Source organism: Lepidochelys olivacea (genome assembly GCF_965140295.1).
Source record: "Lepidochelys olivacea isolate rLepOli2 genome assembly, chromosome: 2".
NCBI classification, from domain to species: Eukaryota; Metazoa; Chordata; order Testudines; family Cheloniidae; genus Lepidochelys; species Lepidochelys olivacea.
The window spans coordinates 89305937-89324078 of NC_140412.1; the positions used below are offsets into that span (position 1 = coordinate 89305937).

An 18142-nucleotide genomic window follows, 5' to 3' on the forward strand; every position below is an offset into this window, starting at 1 on the left:
AGGGCAAACTGCAGTCTAGCTTAGCCACCCTCATCACTGGGAAGTGGGGGAGGGGCCTAGGCCTGCCCGCCCACTACTCTGGGCCCCGAACCAGGGACCTTCTAGCACAGGGGTGGGCAAACTTTTTGGCCCGAGGGCCACATCTGTATGAAAATTGTATGGCGGGCTGTGAATGCTCATAAAATTGGAGGTTGGGGTACGAGAGGGGGGTCAGCGCTCCAGCTGGGGGTGCGGACTCTGAGTTGGGGACAGAAATGAGGAGTTCAGGGTGCGGGAGGGGGCTCTGAGCTGGGGAGGGGATTGGGGTGTGAGGCAGGGGATTAGGGCTCTGGCAGGGGTTGCAGACTCTGGGGTGGGGCTAGGGATGAGGGGCTGGGGGTGTAGGAGGGTGCTCTGGGCTGAGACCGAGGGGTTCAGAGGGCGGGAAGGGGATCAGGGCTAGGGCATGAGGTTGAGGCACAGGAGGGGGTCAGGGCTGCAGGCTCTGGTCAGTGCTTACCTCAAGCAGCTCCTGCAAGCAGCAGCATGTCCCTCTCCGGCTCCTACTTGGAGGCGCGGCCAGGCAGCTCTGCACACTGCCCCATCTGTAGGCGCTGCTCCTGCAGCTCCCATTGGCTGTAGTCCCCGGCCAATGGGAGCTGCAGGGGCGGCGCTTTGGGTAGGAGCAGTGTGCAGAGCTCCCTGCCTGCCCTTATGTGTAGGAGCCATATGGGGTCATGCTGCTGCTTCCGGGAGCCAGACGGTGCCACGGCACACATGGAGCGGGGCAAACCCCCGAGCCCACTCCCCAGCGGGAGCTCAAGGGCTGGATTAAAATGTCTGATGGGCCGGATGCAGCCCCTGGGCCATAGTTTGCCCACCCCTGCTCTAGGAGCAGCCACTTACTGCCCTCCTCCAACTCTCCTCTACTGCCAGCTTCCCTGGGCCACTTCCCCCTATCCCCAGCACCTTCTCTGCCCCTTTGTGTCAGGGCCCCAGTCTCCCCCAGCCCTGCTCTGCTCTGCTCTGCTCTGTCTTAGGTGCTTCTCTCTCTAAGAGCCGGTTCTTCTCCCTTTACCCTCCAGGGAGAGACTCTGTTCCTCTCTGGCCTGCAGCCTTCTTAGAGGGCCAAGCCTGGCCCTGATAGGCTGCTTTCAAGCCTCCACTTGATTGGCTCCCAATAAGCCCTTCCAGGATTGGCTGGGGCTCTGTACAGCCTCTCTGGCTTGCTTTAACCCCTTCCGTGCCAGAGTGGGGCAGGTGCCCCACTACACTACAGAATGAGGACTGGGGGAAACCACGGCATAGAGGGAGTCTGCAAGAAAATGAATACTGTCTCAGGCTGTATTAACTTTGCACTGGAATCTCCACAGGGTTTGGGGATGGGTAGGTGTGTCTGCATTCCCTACTCTTCTCCCTCTAACTTCCTCTACCCTCCCCAGGTCCGCAGACTATCCAAGTTCTCCCTGGAGTCTGGAGAGGAAGGGCCATGGTGCTGTGGGGGTATGCTTTCCATTCACGTTGAAGGGCGTCGACTCTCAGAGAGGCCCCTGCTATGTGAGGATCTACAGGGCATGATCTGGTCCTACACTATTAGTACAGTATTTGTAATGGCTGTGTGATCTAATAGATCCACTATAGGAAACAGTTTGTTTCCATCCTGTAGTAAGACTAGGATTGTTTCTAGGAGGTTTACAGGACTCTTGCACCTACTTCTTAGGTTCAAGGCTTAGACTGTTTTTGTGTGTGTGTGTGTGTGTGCGCGCGCACAACACACACGAAACCACAAAAGTATGGTCTATAGAGAGCTGCATACTGTTCTTGCAATCTATGAACAACTGGGGTGCATTTTGCCTTTGCTTTTTGACCTTCAGTAACTGAAAACTCCATTCTCTAGCTACAATGTAGTGAAAGATACCCAGAGCCTTTGTCCAGTAGATGTTTTCATGTAAAATGCGCTACCAAGATTTTTTTCATTTGGTTAGTCTAGCACTCGCATGTCTGACTTGGGAAGGGTTTAGTATTAATCATCCTGTTGGAGGTCAGAAGCTGCCCTTTCTGGGAATGTAGCTCACCAGTCCCTTATGTATCACCATGGTCTCCTCCCGAGAATGAGGCTGAGACAGGGCACTGAAAAGATGCTTATAAACATATCATATAACTGCATTCATCTTGTAGACTAAATTAGTCTACGAATGAGTAAAATAAATATAAACCAGTACCATCTCAATAAGCCTCAGCCATATATTAGCTTTTCAAGTACAACCTTAGACAGCAATCTCAGCAATCAAGAATATATGAATAAAATATGTCCTCTCTGAAAGAATCATTGCTCTGAGATTAATGTCAATTAAATTGGCAACAGTGGTAAGTAGCATGCATATAATTCATTTTTGTAAGTGTTACGTGCTCTTCTAATTCAGCATTTCCAGCAATCTCACTTAAGGAAATGACTCATAGTAACAAATCATGTCTCTACCCCTGCTGATAGAAGCAGATATTTTTAATGAATACTGCATGGGGCTCCAGTGGATTTGTGAGGGCAAACAAGTCTTCTACCTTCTAACCAGGAAATACATATTGTGTGACTACTGCAAGAATAGTAAGTTTGCTAAATATTACTTATTTCAAGAGCTATCCTGCATTTCATTGTCTGTTATACTGCACTGCATATACCACACTCCTCAGTTTCCAAGCACTCTGTATTTGACAGATACATTAAGAGTTAAAATGGTCTACTGCTATTGGGCTTCCAGCTAAGCGGCAAGAAAGGGTCATATCACTCTCTAATACAAAAAAGAGAAACTTTGTTGCAGGTTAATTCTGATCCTGTAGCCAATTTAGATCTCTGTAAGAGCCATATTCTGCTCTCAGATACACTATTATATGTTTGGCTCAAAATGTCAATTTTGCTGCAAAAGTAGGGCACAACACTGCATGCCCTCTATACTTGGAACTCCCACTGAATTCCATGAGCTTGCAGGATCTGGCCCTGACTCTATACACACTACAGAATTTCCAATATAAACTTCAGTTTATAAATTATTCCAGATTTTAAAAATCCTTCATTAATACTGTGACAGGTTTGGGCCAGATGGCTATAGGAGAGTAATAGAAGGCAGATATATTAGCCCCAGACTAAGTAGGTCCCTTTTCCCTGGGTAAAGTAACAGGGAAGGTTCCAGAACAATCAGGAACCTTCTGGAAACAATTAAGACAGACAGGCTGATTAGAACACCTTCAGCCAATCAAGAAGCTGCTAGAATCAATTAAGGCAGGCTAATCAGGGCACCTGGGTTTTAAAAAGGAACTCACTTCAGTTTGTGGTGTGTGTGTGTGAGAAGCTGGGAGCAAGAGGCACTAGGAGCCGAGAGTGAGAACGCGGACTGTTGGAGGACTGAGGAGTACAAGCATTATCAGACACCCGGAGGAAGGTCCTATGGTGAGGATAAAGAAGGTGTTGGGAGGAGGCCATGGGGAAGTAGCCCAGGAAGTTGTAGCTGTTGCACAGCTGTTCCAGGAGGCACTCTAGACAGCGGCATTCCACAGGGCCCTGGGCTGGAACCCGGAGTAGAGGGCGGGCCCAGGTTCCCCCCAAATCCTCCCAACTCCTAGTCAGACACAGGAGGAGTCGACCTGGACTGTGGGTTCAGAAAAACGGCCAAGCTGAGGGCTGCCGTGGAGCTCCAAGGCGAGCAAATCCGCCATTAAGCCCAAGACCCACCAAGGTAGAGCAGGAACTTTGTCACGATACATATTTATTAGTGATAAAATTGGAGCAAAGAAGGTGTCACCCCACTTTCCCTCATGGAATCTCAGTACCAAAAGTGAGTTCCGTGGAAGCTCTGAGAGATGTCTGGATGCAACATGTGAGATAGATCTTGGCCACTCATAGCTGCTAAAAGCCACTGAGGAACACGTAGCTCATTTGTGGTTCATTTTGTCAACATCTCCCTCAAAGAGGTTAGCCTGCAAACCTCCCTGAACATGCAGTTATCCAGTCAGGCCTCAAGAAGCCAACACTTGACCCTAAAGATCCTGTTTTAGAGCTGTCAGCCACGCTGCTGTAGGATGCCTGTTCCATAGAGTCTGCCCTGGGAACAGACATCCCCCATTCTGGGACCCTAGAGGGAAGTACTTCCTTTCCAAAGACACACTCACTATTCTATACTATAGAATCGTAGAAATGTTGGGCTGGAAGGGACCTTGAGAAGTTACCATGTCTAGCCCCTTGTTCTGTGGCAGGACCAGGTAACCTAAACCATTCCTGACTAGTGTTTGTTCAGCTTGTTCTTAAAAACCTCTAGTGATGGGGATTCCACAGCCTTCCTAGGAAACATATTCCAGATCTTAACTATTTTTATAGCTAGACAGTTTTTCCTAATATCTAACCTCTATCTCTCTTGCTACATAATAAGCCCATTACTACTTGCCCTACCTTCAGTGGACATGGAGAACAATTGAGCACTGTCCTCTTTATACCAGCCCTTAATATATTTGAAGACTGTTCTCTGGTTCCCCCTCAGTCTTATTTTTTCAAGATTATACATGCCCAGTTTTTTAAATCTTTCCTCATCAGTCAGGTTTTCCAAACCTTTTTATCATTTCTGTTGCTCCACTCTGGACTCTTTCCAATTTGTTCACATCTTTCCTAAAGTGTGGTGCCCAGAATTGGACACAGGATTCCAGCTGAGGCCTCACCAGTGCCAAGCAGAGCAGGATAATTACCTTTCGTGCCTTTCACATGATACTCCAATTAATGTGCCTCAGAATTATATTCGCCTTTTTCACAGCTGTATCACATTGTTGACTCATATTCAATTTGTGGTCACTATAACTCCCAGATCACTTTCAGCAGTACTACCTTCTAGCCAGTTATTCCCCATTTTGTAGCTTTGTATTTGATTTTTACTTCCAAAGTGAACTTTGCACTTACCTTTATTAAATTTCTTCTTCAATACTGACCAATTCTCCCAGTCCTTGCAACCCTCCCAATTTAGTGTCATCTTCAGATTTTATAAGTGTACTCTCCACTCTTTTATCCAAATCATTAATAAAAATATTTAATAATACTGGACTCAGGAATGACCTCTCTGAGACTAGATATGCCCTTCCCTTTTGACGGTGAACCACTGGTAACTACTCTTTGAGTACTGTCTTTCAACCAGTTGTGCACCAACCTTATAGTATTTTCATTTAGACCACATTTCCCTAGTGTGCTTATGAGAATATCATGTGGGACTGTGTCAAAAGTCCTACTGACATTAAGATATATCACATCTGCTGCTTGCCCCCTATCCACTAGACCAGTAGCCCTGTCAAAGAAGGAAATGAGGTTAGTTTGGCATGATTTGTTCTTGACAAATTCATGCTGACTATTCCTTGTAACCTGTTATCCTCCAGATGCTGATGAATTGATGTAGATTGTTCAATAATTTGTTCCACGTATCTTTCCAGATATTAAAGTTAGGCTGACTGGTCTATAATTCCCTAGGTCCTCTTTATTTCCCTTTCTCCAGTTTTCTGGGAGCTCGCCTATCTTCCAGGAGTTCTCAAAGATAATTTAGAATGGTTCCAAGATTTCCTTAAGTAATCTACGATGAATTTCATCAGGTCCTGCTGACTTGAATACATATAACTTGTTTAACTATTCTTTAACCTGTTTTTTCCCGACTTTGGCTTATGTTCCTTCCTCCTTGTTAATAATTTTTGTGAAGACTGAAGCAAAACTGACTTTAAACATATCAACTTCTTGATGTCATAAGTTATTAGCTCTCCTTCCCCATTAAGTATAGGACCTACACTTTCCTTCATCTTTCTCTTGCTTCCAATGCATTTATAGAACCTCTTCTAATCGCATTTTATGTCCCTTGCTAGGTATAACTCATTTTGTGCCTTAGCCTTTCTGATTTTGTTCCTACATGCTTGTGTTGTTCGTTTTACTCCTCCTTAGCAATTTGTCCATACTTCTCCTTTTTGTAGGATTCCTTTTTGAATTTTAGGTCATTAAAGCACTCCTGAGGGAGTCATATTGGCCTCTTACTATTCTTCCTATCTTTCCTTTGCATTGGTATAGTTTGTAGTTGTCCTTTAATATTGCTTTCTTGAGAGACTTCCAGCTCTGGATATATGGCAGTGTATATATGTGTGGCTGGTGGGATTAGAGCCACAGCTCCAGCTCCTCTGGAGGGAGCAGAGCTCATAGCAAGTGCTGTGGGTAGGAGGGGGGTCTTCTCTCAAGACTGCATTTCCTCGCTGTGGTTGGAGTTTCAGGCTGGACAGTGCAGAGATGATGGGGGTCTGGATTTGGGCCAGGCAGGTTTCACACTTCCTTTTAAGAGGGAGTTCCTGTAATAATGTGTGTGACTGAGAGAAGCAGGTCTGGAAAGGGATTTACTATAACTCTGAGTAACCCGTGTTCATGTTTAATGGTTTATGGGCTGGCTGGCATTTTCAGCATCTCCTGCTGCTGCAGACTCTCCCACCCCTCTCTCAAAAGAGGAATTGCATGGAGGAAAATTCTTAACACCGAGGTCATAATTTTGAAGAGTGGCCTCTAGTTGTAGGTGCTCTGTTTTTGATGCCTTCCTTGAGACATGTGGGATGTTAGACACTCAAAAATGGAGGCACCCCAAATCAACAGCTTCTTTTAAGAATGATGACCTTAACCATTAAAATGCTGGTTAATCTCCAAGTGAAAATCACCTTAGGGCAGAGGTGGGCAAACTACAGCCCTGCGGGCCTCATCCGGCCCGCGGGACCATCCTGCCCGGCCCCTGAGCTCCAGTCCCTCCCCTGCTGTTCCCCCTACCCCGCAGCCTCGGTGCATTGAACCACCAGCTCTCTGGCCCGCCGCTCTTGCCGAGCAGCATGGCGGCGTGGCTGGCTCCAGCCAGGCAGCGGGGCTGTGGGCTCCTGCTGCTCTGAGCGGTATGGTAAGAGGGCAGGGAGTCGGGCGGGGGGGTTGGATAAGGGGCAGGGAATCCTGGGGCAGTCCGGGGACAGGGAGCGGGGGAGGTTGGATAGGTGTGGGAGTGCTGGGGGGGACTGTCAGGGGGCGGGGGTGAGGATAGAGGTTGGGGCAGTCAGGGGACAGGGGGGCTGCATACGGGGTGGGGTCCTGGAAGGTGATTAGGGGCAGGGGTGTGGATAGGGGTCGGGGCAGTCAGGGGACAGGGAGCAGGGGGAGGTTGGATGGGGTGGAGGTTCTGAGGAGGGGACGGGGGCGGGGGGTTGGAAAGGCATGGGAGTCCCAGGGGGCCTGTCTGGGGGCAGGGGTGTGGATGGGGTGGGGGCAGACAGGGAGCAGGGGGCATTGGATAAGGGGTGGGGTCCTGGGGGGCGGCTAGTGGCGGGGGTCCCAAGAGGGGGCAGTTAGGGGACAAGAAGCAGGGGGGGTTGGATGGGTCGGGGCTTCTGAGGGGGGCAGTCAGGGGGCAGGAAGTGGGAGGGGGCGGATAGGAGGCGGGGGCCAGGCTGTTTGGGGAGGCACAGCCCCCCCTACCCGGCCATCCATATAGTTTTGCAACACTGATGCCCGCAGGCCAAAAAGTTTGCCCACCCCTGCCTTAGGGATTGGCCATTTTCCTAACGTTGTGGGAGAGGATCACTGGAGAGGAGGGAGGGATTGGTTCTTGCTCCTGGGAGACCAGGTAGACAGAGACTCTTGAAAGGAGCAATCCTCTCTATTATTTCTCTCTTCACACCCCATTTGACTCTTACTTCAGCTTGTCCTTCCTGACATAATCCAACTCTCCATGATGCTGACTTACTCCCTCAGTCCGGGAACCAGCCTGGGTTATATCAAAAGTTCAGGCAAGGAAGAACTGACATGGAACATGGTACAAGAGCAGAGAAGAAAGGCAGCAGGGAGGCAAGCAGGGAGAGTGAGGCTGGCAACCCAGTAGAGGATTACTTTTAATATTGCTTGAAGGGGAGTGTGAGTGGGTGGTTTGGTGGGTGTTGCTTAGGGAAGGGGTCATATTGGTTGAGTGGAAGGGGTGAAATGCCTCCTGGGTAGTGTGAGAACAGGGGAGAGGAAAGAAGAGAGCTTACTTATCTCTGCTCCCTCAGTAAAGTGCAGTAAAAACAAATATATTCATATTTTGTGCTCTGGAGGTTCAAGCAAAATCCCCAGTTATATTTTTGGCTTATACAATATTTGTCTTTCTTTCAAAGCTTGGTTTTTAAAAAAGCCTTAAGGAATAGTAATTAGTATTTAAAGTACTAGAATTATTTGCACCAAGATCCAGCTCCACTCTTGCCTGGCTCGAGGACCACAGAGAGGAAGCATGTTTCTTCAGATCTCCTCTGTTGTGGCTGCTCCTGACCTTTTGTCTGTGACTCCCTGCTAGACCAAGCTGCTGGCACTTCCCTGACCGCTGCTAAAATGTTAAATGAAATCCGGGGGGGGAGTGGTCAGATCATGGGTTTATAACTACACATTCAAATAGTCTTTATACTTAATTAATATTTACTGTTTTTTCCTGGGAACTTCCTTGGGGGGTGAGGTATTTTCAGAATGCAGATAAAATCATTGATGGTGAAAACTTGCTGTGAACTCTTATTTCCTTCTCACACAGACCAATCCTTGGCTGTAGCAGACAGGCACACACAGTAGCTTTAAGCTACCTTTGTGCTTCTCTGATCTTAGGTCAGCTATGCACCAGTTGGGACTCCTCTGTTCTTCTTACAGTGGCTGCCAATGTCCCCAGGGGACAGCCTGTTATGGTAACCAGGGATCACCAGCATGCAGGGAAGCCATGCTGTCATGAAGTCATGCCCCATTTCCTCTGACTTCATCCACTACACTGGCCCATGGGAGGAGCAGGAAGGACATAAGAGCTATTATTTGATATCGGTGGGATTATTCATCTGTTTAAAATTTAGTATGTGTTTATGTGCTTTGCTGCTCAAGTCCAGAGCAGATAGAAACATGCAGGACTGAGCCCTAGATCTCCTCAAAGAGTCTTAAATAAAATAAATATGAAGTTTCTAGACAAAGCCATTGTAATTGTGGCTTTACCAGCAACAGTCAAAGAATTTTCTGGTTTCAGAGTAACAGCCGTGTTAGTCTGTATTCGCAAAAAGAAAAGGAGTACTTGTGGCACCTTAGAGACTAAGCAATTTATTTGAGCATAAGCTTTCGTGAGCTACAGCTCGCTTCATCGGATGCATACTGTAGAAAGTGTAGAAGATCTTTTTATATACACACAAAGCATGAAAAAATACCTCCTCCCACCCCACTCTACTGCTGGTAATAGCTTATCTAAAGTGATCACTCTCCTTATAATGTGTATGATAATCAAGTTGGGCCATTTCCAGCACAAATCCAGGTTTTCTCACCCCCCCCCATCCTCCCCACACACACACACAAACCCACTCTTCTGCTGGTAATAGCTTATCTAAAGTGACCACTCTCCTTACAATGGGTATGATAATCAAGGTGGGCTATTTCCAGCACAAATCCAAGAACATCTTGTTTAACAAGAACATCTGGCGGGGGGGGGGGGGGGGTAGGAAAAAACAAGGGGAAATAGGCTACCTTGCATAATGACTTAGCCACTCTCAGTCTCTATTCAAGCCTAAGTTAATTGTATCAAATTTGCAAATGAATTCCAATTCTCCTAATTTTTTTAAAGACCTTGGTCTCACAAACATCTTATCTAAATCCCTTCAAATTTGCTCCACCCCAAAATAATCCCTCTCTGACTACAGACCACAGATGAGGAATTTCAAGCAGAACGGATGTTGAGGAAATTAGAGGGATGTGATCAAAATTGGGTTTATATAGCAAGCTAGTTAGAACTCTAGCTACCATAGAGAATGGCTATATCTAGTCCATAATAGTGACTTTCATACCACTCCTGTAGAGATAGGCATTAGCCCCCTGCTAACCTATATTGTGGCTCCATAGGCTCTTCTCTAGAACAGCTAATTACTTTTTGTTTGTTAAATAAACCTAGGTTTTACATGATTTTATGGTTGAAGTTTTACATGCACAGACATCAGGCAATTCAAAGCTATGATTCCCATGGCAAACACAATCAATTTAAAAATAACATTTCTGTCTGAAATTTGTTACCTATCACAGTTATAGTTTACATCTGAGATCACTAAAACTAAAAGAGATTAGAAAAGTAATATTTCCCCCCAGTTGGTTTATGCAGTGCGTTTAACAGCACTTTGTGAATGGTTATTTTCACTATTTTCCCTGTGCAGTCACTCAGTTTGTGTGAGTCTTTACACTGACACGGGAGGGAAATATTTTTTAAATGTAGGAAAATATGATGGTAAAATCAGGAAAATGTGCAGTGGGACTTGCAGAGAGGCAGGTGTAATGCCCCAAACTACTTTTAACTTTGTGTTAATTGACTAGAAGGGAGCTGTTCAAGGCTCAAATGGCAGCTAGGCCCGTAGTCCAAATGGCAGTTAGGCATCTATATCCCATTGACTTTCAGTTGGAGTTAGGTGCCTAATTGCCATTTGTGCCTTTGAAAATCTCCCCCTCTATTCCTGTTGATGGTGTCTCTATAACTTGGCTCCATTGTACAGGGCCAAATCCTCGACCCATCAATGTGGGGAGGCGACTCAGATAGCCATGAGGAGGTAGGCATGGAGGCTCTTCCAGTTCTTAACCAGGATGAAGGAGGACAATTGAGCTGGGAGGTGTCTTATTTCCTTCTGAGAAATAAGAGGGAAGGAGGAGAGCTTCTGCTGGGGAGGAGAAGTCCTCTAGAGGTTAAATTGTTTCATCATGAATTGTGTATATTTGAGATTCTTTTAGTTGCTTTCACAGTGTGTGTGTTTACCCTATGGCAAGAGGATTGGTGTGTCCTGTAATACAAGGGAGTAGAGAGCCTAATAAAGTTTGGCCTGTGGCTTTGAACTTGTGCTGAATAGTTTTGTGGACTATTTGGTGCATATTTGGTGCAGAGGGGAATATTTGGTGCAGAGGAGAAACTCCAGGAGAATGTACTAAGTTCTTTTAGTGCAAATTGCTCATATTTTCCTACTGTTCTTAATTCTTCCCCTTTTCACACCTGGGGTAAGGTAAGTAATCTTTCAGTTAAATTTATAGAGAAACACCTTGTCAGGCCACAGCAGAGAAAAAAATCCTTGTGTAAGAGTGCCTCATAGACTCTTGTGGGGCCAGATTTTCAAGTGCTCAGAACCTAATACTTTCCATTGTGATACTGTGGCCAGATTTTCAAAAGACCCACTTATTTTTGGCATCTAAACAAGAGCTGAGCTCTTCTGAAAATCTGGCCCTCATTGGACAGCAGAATAAAACTCATAGCGGTAACTGTAACATCACATAGACATGTTGATAAATAGGTGATGTTATATGCCGATTCAGCATGTGACAGTATGTAATGTTCTAACCTGCATTAAGTAGCAATGGTCTTAATTCTGTTTCTTTGGGTGTGTCTGTTTTAAACCCTGTGCTATACAGTATTGCATGTAGCAACATTTCATTTCTTCCTTCAGTCCAAATAGATTACTGTTATGTCAATGAGTCACCTGCAGTCATTTCCCCATGTGTATAACATTTTATTTTCTAATAAACCACATGGAACTCCTGGAGGAATTCTGCGCCACTGCGCAATGCAGAATTTTGCAGAAATTAACATGCATGCGGAATTTCCTTTCTCCCACAGAAATGGGCTGCAGTACTGCTGGCCACCACTAGAGACCAGTGGACCCAGTAGAGCCCAGCTTGCACATAGAAGACCCTGCTGGGGGAAAGGGGAGGGACCTACAGGGTTCCTGGCAGCTGCAATTCCCAGCATGCCCTGGAGGAAGGAGAGAGCAGCACGCAGGAAACTCCATGCAAGCCTGGGACCAAGCATCAGGCTGTTTCTCCCTCTGGATTCATGGGCTCGGGGGGGAGGGAGTGTCTGGGCTGAGGGGGCTACGGCTGGGCTGTGGGAGAAAGAAGGGGCAGGTGTCTGGCCTCTAAGGGGTAGGGGGTGTGGATATCTGGGCCGGGGGGGCCACAACTAGGCTCGGGGGGGCACCGTGGCTGGGCTCGGGGAGGGGAGGGGTTGTGGGTGTCTGCCATCCCCCCACCCCAGCTGGGCTCTGGGTCGGGGGAAGGGGACAGAGAAACAGGAACTGGGTTGTCATATGGGTTTCTTTAACTCCCTAATCTTGGGAGAATTTTTGCATGTGTCTGTATTGTTACAGACACACTTGCTGACAGGTATTCTGAAATAAATTACCAAAATATTTGAAATTGGTGTGATTATGTAGTGTTATTTTGACAAATAAAATGTACATAATTTTAAAATATTCTGCACAGAATTTTTATTTTTTTGGCACAGAATGCCCCCAGGAGTAATATGGTTTGGAATACTGTAAACTATAATATTTCTAAGGCTACTTGGCATGTTTGATTAGTTATTACAGTTTGGTTTTCCATGCAAAATTCTGTATATCAAACTACACTGGACAAAGTACTAGAAAATATTATATTGAGAGTAAACCTGCACTGGTGGGGGATGGACTAGCTGATCCAATGGGACTTTTAGCTCTCTAATTTCTGATTCTTGTAAGCCCATGCTACAGAACCATAGAACTGAAGTCTGCAAAATCTGGTGTGAATCTCTATTGTACTGTCTATGCACCAAGGGATCATTAGCAAGATTTTAGCCAGTCCCTAAAGAGAGCTAAATGAGATTTACATGATATGGCACTTCTGGTTTTCCAAGCTACTTTTTGCAATGAGCATTTAATTTTAGATCAATAATTGCAAATGATTATGGAAAAAAATTATTTATATTGGCTTTCATGGGTCCCAACCAAACAACAGTGGCTGAACAACCTTGAACTTCGGGGGTTGTTTAAAATCCAAGCCCAGATCTGGAATTTTCAGATGGCCACTATCTTTATAATGGGACAGACCAGTTCCTCAGATACAATCGGACCTAGACTTTGGGGTGTTACAAATGTAGATCTGAATTTTGCAGTGTGAATTCTTTCTGTCTCTTGTTTAAATTGCTGCAAGCATCAATTGCCCCCATCTGAAAATAAACCCCATATTTGGACTTCATCGGGGACCAGATCAGAAGACGAGGTAGAAGCCAGAAAGTGACAAAGTTAGTGAGAAAACAGAAAGAATTAGTCAAGCATCTGTCCATCAAATCAGCTAATTTAAGTCTTCTCAAGGTAGCAGTGTTAACTTACACATTAACGAAATCCCACTGAATAATTTGTAATGAATTTATTCAACGAGTTTTCCAACTTTTTCTGTTCATAAATTGTCTGCTAACAGATTGTAATTTTCTTAAAGGTCATTGTTATTCAGAATAATTTGTTGAGTAGATTCTGTGCATAATTCTTGGTCTATAGCTCATTTGTGAGACGTTTATTTTAAAAATTTGATTGGAGCTTTGATTCGTCACATAAATCACATTATACATTTCTGTTCCTTAATTGGAAGAGTGCAACTATTAGAAACAGGTTTCAAGGGATTACTTTTGATTTATTGACTGACTGAATATGAGCTTTTCACAAATATTCTACAATATTTTGCTTAAAATTCACTGCATGCGCTGTTCACTGGAATAGTTGCAGAAAGCAAACAGCAAAAGGCTCATCAGTGTTGACAAAACGTGTGTGCCCAGCTCTCAGGTTAACCCTGAACTAAACTTTTACTTTGCCTGGTTTCTGCCTAACACTGTATCTGTCATAGAACATTTTAAATGCAGCAAAAATATTCCCACTGTTTGGACAGGGATTGGCTCTCTGATCATATGCGGAAAGAGGAAAAGTAGACCCCATAGCATACTTGCTTCCAAAACAGACTGCGCCCATACGCAACGCCATCCTATACAGAAGTGCACAGGGTTGAGGGTACCTCTGAAGAGCAGAATAATTAATCACTCTGCATCTAAACAATGCTGCTCTGCTCAAAATGGAGACTTTCAAACATTGTCTGTAATGCCAAAGCATCAGAAATGGATCCTTTATCATCTTCTGTAATTTACACATAACTTGAGTTTTGGTGCTCAGCAGAAGACTGTATGAGACACACAGTTGCACATGTAAGATCAGAAATGATTTCTTGGCTTAAAATTAGAAACTTAAGAGCCACAGAAGTTATAATTTATGGCCTCTATCCTGAGAGGTGCTGAGTACCTCCTTCAAGATGCTGTGCGTGCCCTCAAATCCCATGAAAGATGCTGAGCACCCTGCAGGATCAGATCCTTTGAACACTGACACTTCATAGCGACTATGTACAAACATTCCTCTTTAGGTTTTTTTGTAAGATGCTTATGTCACTTCTTACCCTATATGTCTGATCCTTTTCTCCTTCATGCTGTTGACAAGAATGTGAGCATTTTCCCTCTGAAGAAGAGGGAGAATTAATAATGATTTTGGTTTTTGTTCCTGCAGGCAAGTGAAAACCGGAGGCTCTTAAATGCTCTGAAAACCTTGTTAGACGACTTCCGTTCTGAGCTCCGGGATGATGAACGAGAGCGACATGGGCTCCAGCAGCAGTATGCCACAGACAAGGCAGCTTGGGAGGTGGAATGGACTGAGCTGAAGTGTCGTCTGGAACAGGTACCGTACGCAAGCTCTGTGCCAAAAGACACGTGATTTTTCATTTAAAGGCCTGATTCCCAACCTGGTTTGGAGCTAAGTGAAAGTAATTGACGAGAATTGGTTTTAATCACTTACTGGAATAAGAAATCCATGAGAGTCACATAAGGGATCATATTTATTTATTTTATGCCAGGTTCCTGCAGCCTACCTCACCTGAGTAGTGCCTTACTCCATGAGTAGCCCCATTGACTTCAGTTACATCAGGGTGACTATTAATGGAGTAAGCTACTATTCAGAGTGATCAAGGGTAGAGGAATCTGGCCCTTTATTTTATTATAAGAGTGGGCTGGTAATTGCTCAGCAAAGGGCACGAAATGTGTGGGTGTCTGTATCTGATCGGTGTATGGATAAGAAAACGTTTCTTGATATTCTGGTGTTTCCCTAATAATTTCTCATTCACTCAAGTAACTAGGCCATGATGCTAGTTCGGTGCCTCAGAATGGTACATCAATAACTGCTGCACTAGATGCTTTCTGAAAAGAAAACAGCCCATTAATAATATTAAGCCATCAGATCAGTAGGTTAATGTTTAAACCAGCAAGTCAGAGTCGCTGGATGATGCTGTGTTGTGTCCAGTTGAAAGGGAAGCTTTATCTGCCTGTTGTTGTAGGCTATTATTAGAATCATATATATCACTTCATATGCCTGGTGCTGCAGTGCTATGTATTGCTGATCACAGGAGGTGCTCGTGTTTTCTGTGGTGGTATAAAAACAAGCCAGCAGAAAACCACTAGGATCCATTTCTGATTCTGATGGACTAAAGTATTAGTGTATGGCATTGAAGGGGCAAAATTGAGTGTTTAGGTCCTGTAAGAAAGATTTGTAGCTTTGTATTATCTATAAAAAGTTGTGTAGCTTTAAATCATCTGTGGAAAGCAGATATAATAAAAATATTCTCTACACAGGTGACACATTTTAGAGGATTTACTGTACATCAGAGCACTGTCAAGAGACTCAGTCTGACTCACAGCATTCAGACCTGAACGCTCCTTTCCCAGTTTGTATGCTAGAGGGTTTTCTCTGAGTACAGGAGTAGCTTTTATTTATATGTAGTGGAATTGAAATCCGTTTTCTGATCAAATGCTTATAAGTGTACACAAATGTTCTGATAATTGATTGTTTATTTTAAAAAAAAACACCCTTGATGGCAGGTTTTTCTTAAATTAACCTTTAAATGGGAGTAAAGAACAAAACATAAGAAAAGAGGCAAACTGCAGTTGTTAGCATGGAGTTTGTGTGCATTCGTGTTTTTGTGGATGTGTGCATTTGTCATTCAGATAGAAAAGTAGTCAGCACCATGATTGGCATAAGTGGGTGGAGGAGTGTTGCTCACTACACACTGACACAGGAAAAAACAGATTTCAGTCTTTAGCACCCTTCAAACTAGTGGTTATATCAGGCTCAGTAAGATCCCTCTTGCTAACTTTATCATTGTGTGATCCTACTGGCAATATTTCCTGTCACATGGCAGTTGTTGGGTGGTGATTGGTTCTCTTGTCTCCCTTCCTCCTCCCCCCCGCACTTCCCAAAATCAATGCAAAGAATAAAACGGATCAGCATGTAACACACGGAGATCATCTCTTACCAATATCTGAGTGATATCTGCACATCATGATAAAGACAAGCCCACTAATGAAATATCAATAAAGATACCACATAAATCATCGGAATGTCAATTATGATAGTCCCAATGATCATCCCATTGCGATATAACACATGTACTCTCAACCACAAGGAAGACAGAAATAACAAAACATAACACTAGCAGTTCAAAAACCAAAACATTCTCTGTAGGTTCATTCTCAAAATCAGTGGAAGAGGAACTGGTGAATGACTTATGCCAAGTATCAGCTTTGAGTAGTTGCGGTAATATCATTTCATATTCTGTGAAAACGTGGAATAATAAAAACTTGAATCAATCAATCCAGGTCAGTCACGTCAATCATGGTGCAACCTACCATGTCATGGTGATGGGAGGCACCATCTTACCTGTTATAAAGAGCAGGGGTTACCATAAGGGGGAATGAGGAGTGCAGCTCCCCCTGCTCTGCTAAAAGCAGAGGAAGAGCTTCCCCTTCTCTTCCTGGCTAGGGTTCACACTAAGGGTACTTCCACACTGGCACTAGAGGTGTAATTCCCAGTTCAGGCAGATAAACCTGTGCTAGTTCTGATCAAGCTAGCGCCCTAAAAATAACAGTATAGCTGCAGTACCATGAGTTGCAGGGACATGCTAGCCCACCCGCCCCATGGACAATCCCGTCTGAAACCCTAGGTAGAGGCTCAGGACAGCTAGCTCATCCCACTGTCTGTGCAGCCACTGTTACTTTTAGCTCACTAGCTCCATCAGAGCTAGTGCAGGTATGTGTCCCAAGCTGAGAATTATAGCTCCAGCATAGACATACCCTAGGAAGTGCTCCCTCTCCTCCTGGGCAGATGTAGTGAGATCTCTCCCTCCTGTGGCAATCTTCTTTAGCCACTGGGTGCGAGAACTATGAAGGCACCCAACAATGAATAAAAGAATCAGTGCCTTCCTGGTTTCTCTTGCTCTCCTGACTACTCTAGTTTACCTGTGAAGCAATAAGTCAGATTAGAAAGAGTATTTTCCTTGAGATGGTCACCTGTTAATTTATGGTTACTGAAGCAAGTTTGACATTTTGATGGCTGGTGATCCCTGTGTAGGGGTCAGGGAAGAAAACTCTCCTGGTAGAAAAGCACTACATGCCAGCCATGATAATATACCTGCTGCTTTTGAGTACAACAGGAAGATTTAATAGGGTGCACATCATTAAAAATGAAAGCCTTGACCTGCAGGATTGTGAGTGTGTCTTACTTTTCAGGAAGGCCCTTGGGCTTTGATTTTAAGATAATGAAAGAGAATGATGGACCTTAAGATGGACCAACAAAAGATCTTGCTTTTCTGAGCATTTAGAAGAGCTTGGAGTATGGGAGATATCAGTGTAACAGCCAAACCGTGCTTTGTGTTGCACAGGTGCACTTGGGGCAGAGAAGCTGCAGGACGACTCTTCCTCCTTCAGGTTCATTTCTGGAGTGTGGGGAAGACGACCTGTCTAGTGTGCTCTTTCCATGCTCCACAGCCAAGGAATTGTGGTCTGGTAGCTTTGGAGGTGGTGTCTGGTCACCAGCTTCCCTCCTCATAATCTGAGGTCTATGGTAGACTGTAGAAGAGTTGCATGACACTCCCTTTTTAGTGCACATCCCTCTCTCCCGCTGAGCTATCCTGCCTTTCACATGCAAGATGGCTTAGGGACCTACCATTTATTCAGCACCAGGCCAATCCACCATGCTTTCTTTTGTTCATCCAAGGTGAAGATTTTGCTCTAAGATATTTAGGCAACAAGTGTTACAGGGAGAATGAGAAAGATAATGCGTCTTGCCAAGGTTTGCTTTTTGTCCTGTAATTTCCTAAACATAAGAATAAATTTACTTACAAAGGATGATGATGCAAACTCCACACATTACAAGAAGATTGCAAAAACAGGGGGCTTGCTTTTCAGCCTGCATTTGATGTTTCACTGCTGCAGGACATCTTGAG

The 18142-nt window shown here is 44.8% G+C and overlaps 1 protein-coding gene across 5 annotated transcripts in view; it reads left to right on the forward strand.

The window, feature by feature from the left end:
- MTCL1 (microtubule crosslinking factor 1) overlaps positions 1–18142 on the forward strand; it is a 174117-nt gene that overhangs the window by 125384 nt on the left and 30591 nt on the right. For all 5 annotated transcript variants that reach the window (XR_014710640.1, XM_084621872.1, XM_084621873.1 and 2 more), the window contains one exon: positions 14380–14547. Coding sequence is in view for 4 of the 5 variants with exons in the window: in XM_084621872.1 (XP_084477998.1) it covers positions 14380–14547 (168 nt within the window). In the remaining variant the exon portion in view is untranslated. The remainder of the gene's footprint in view (positions 1–14379; positions 14548–18142) is intronic.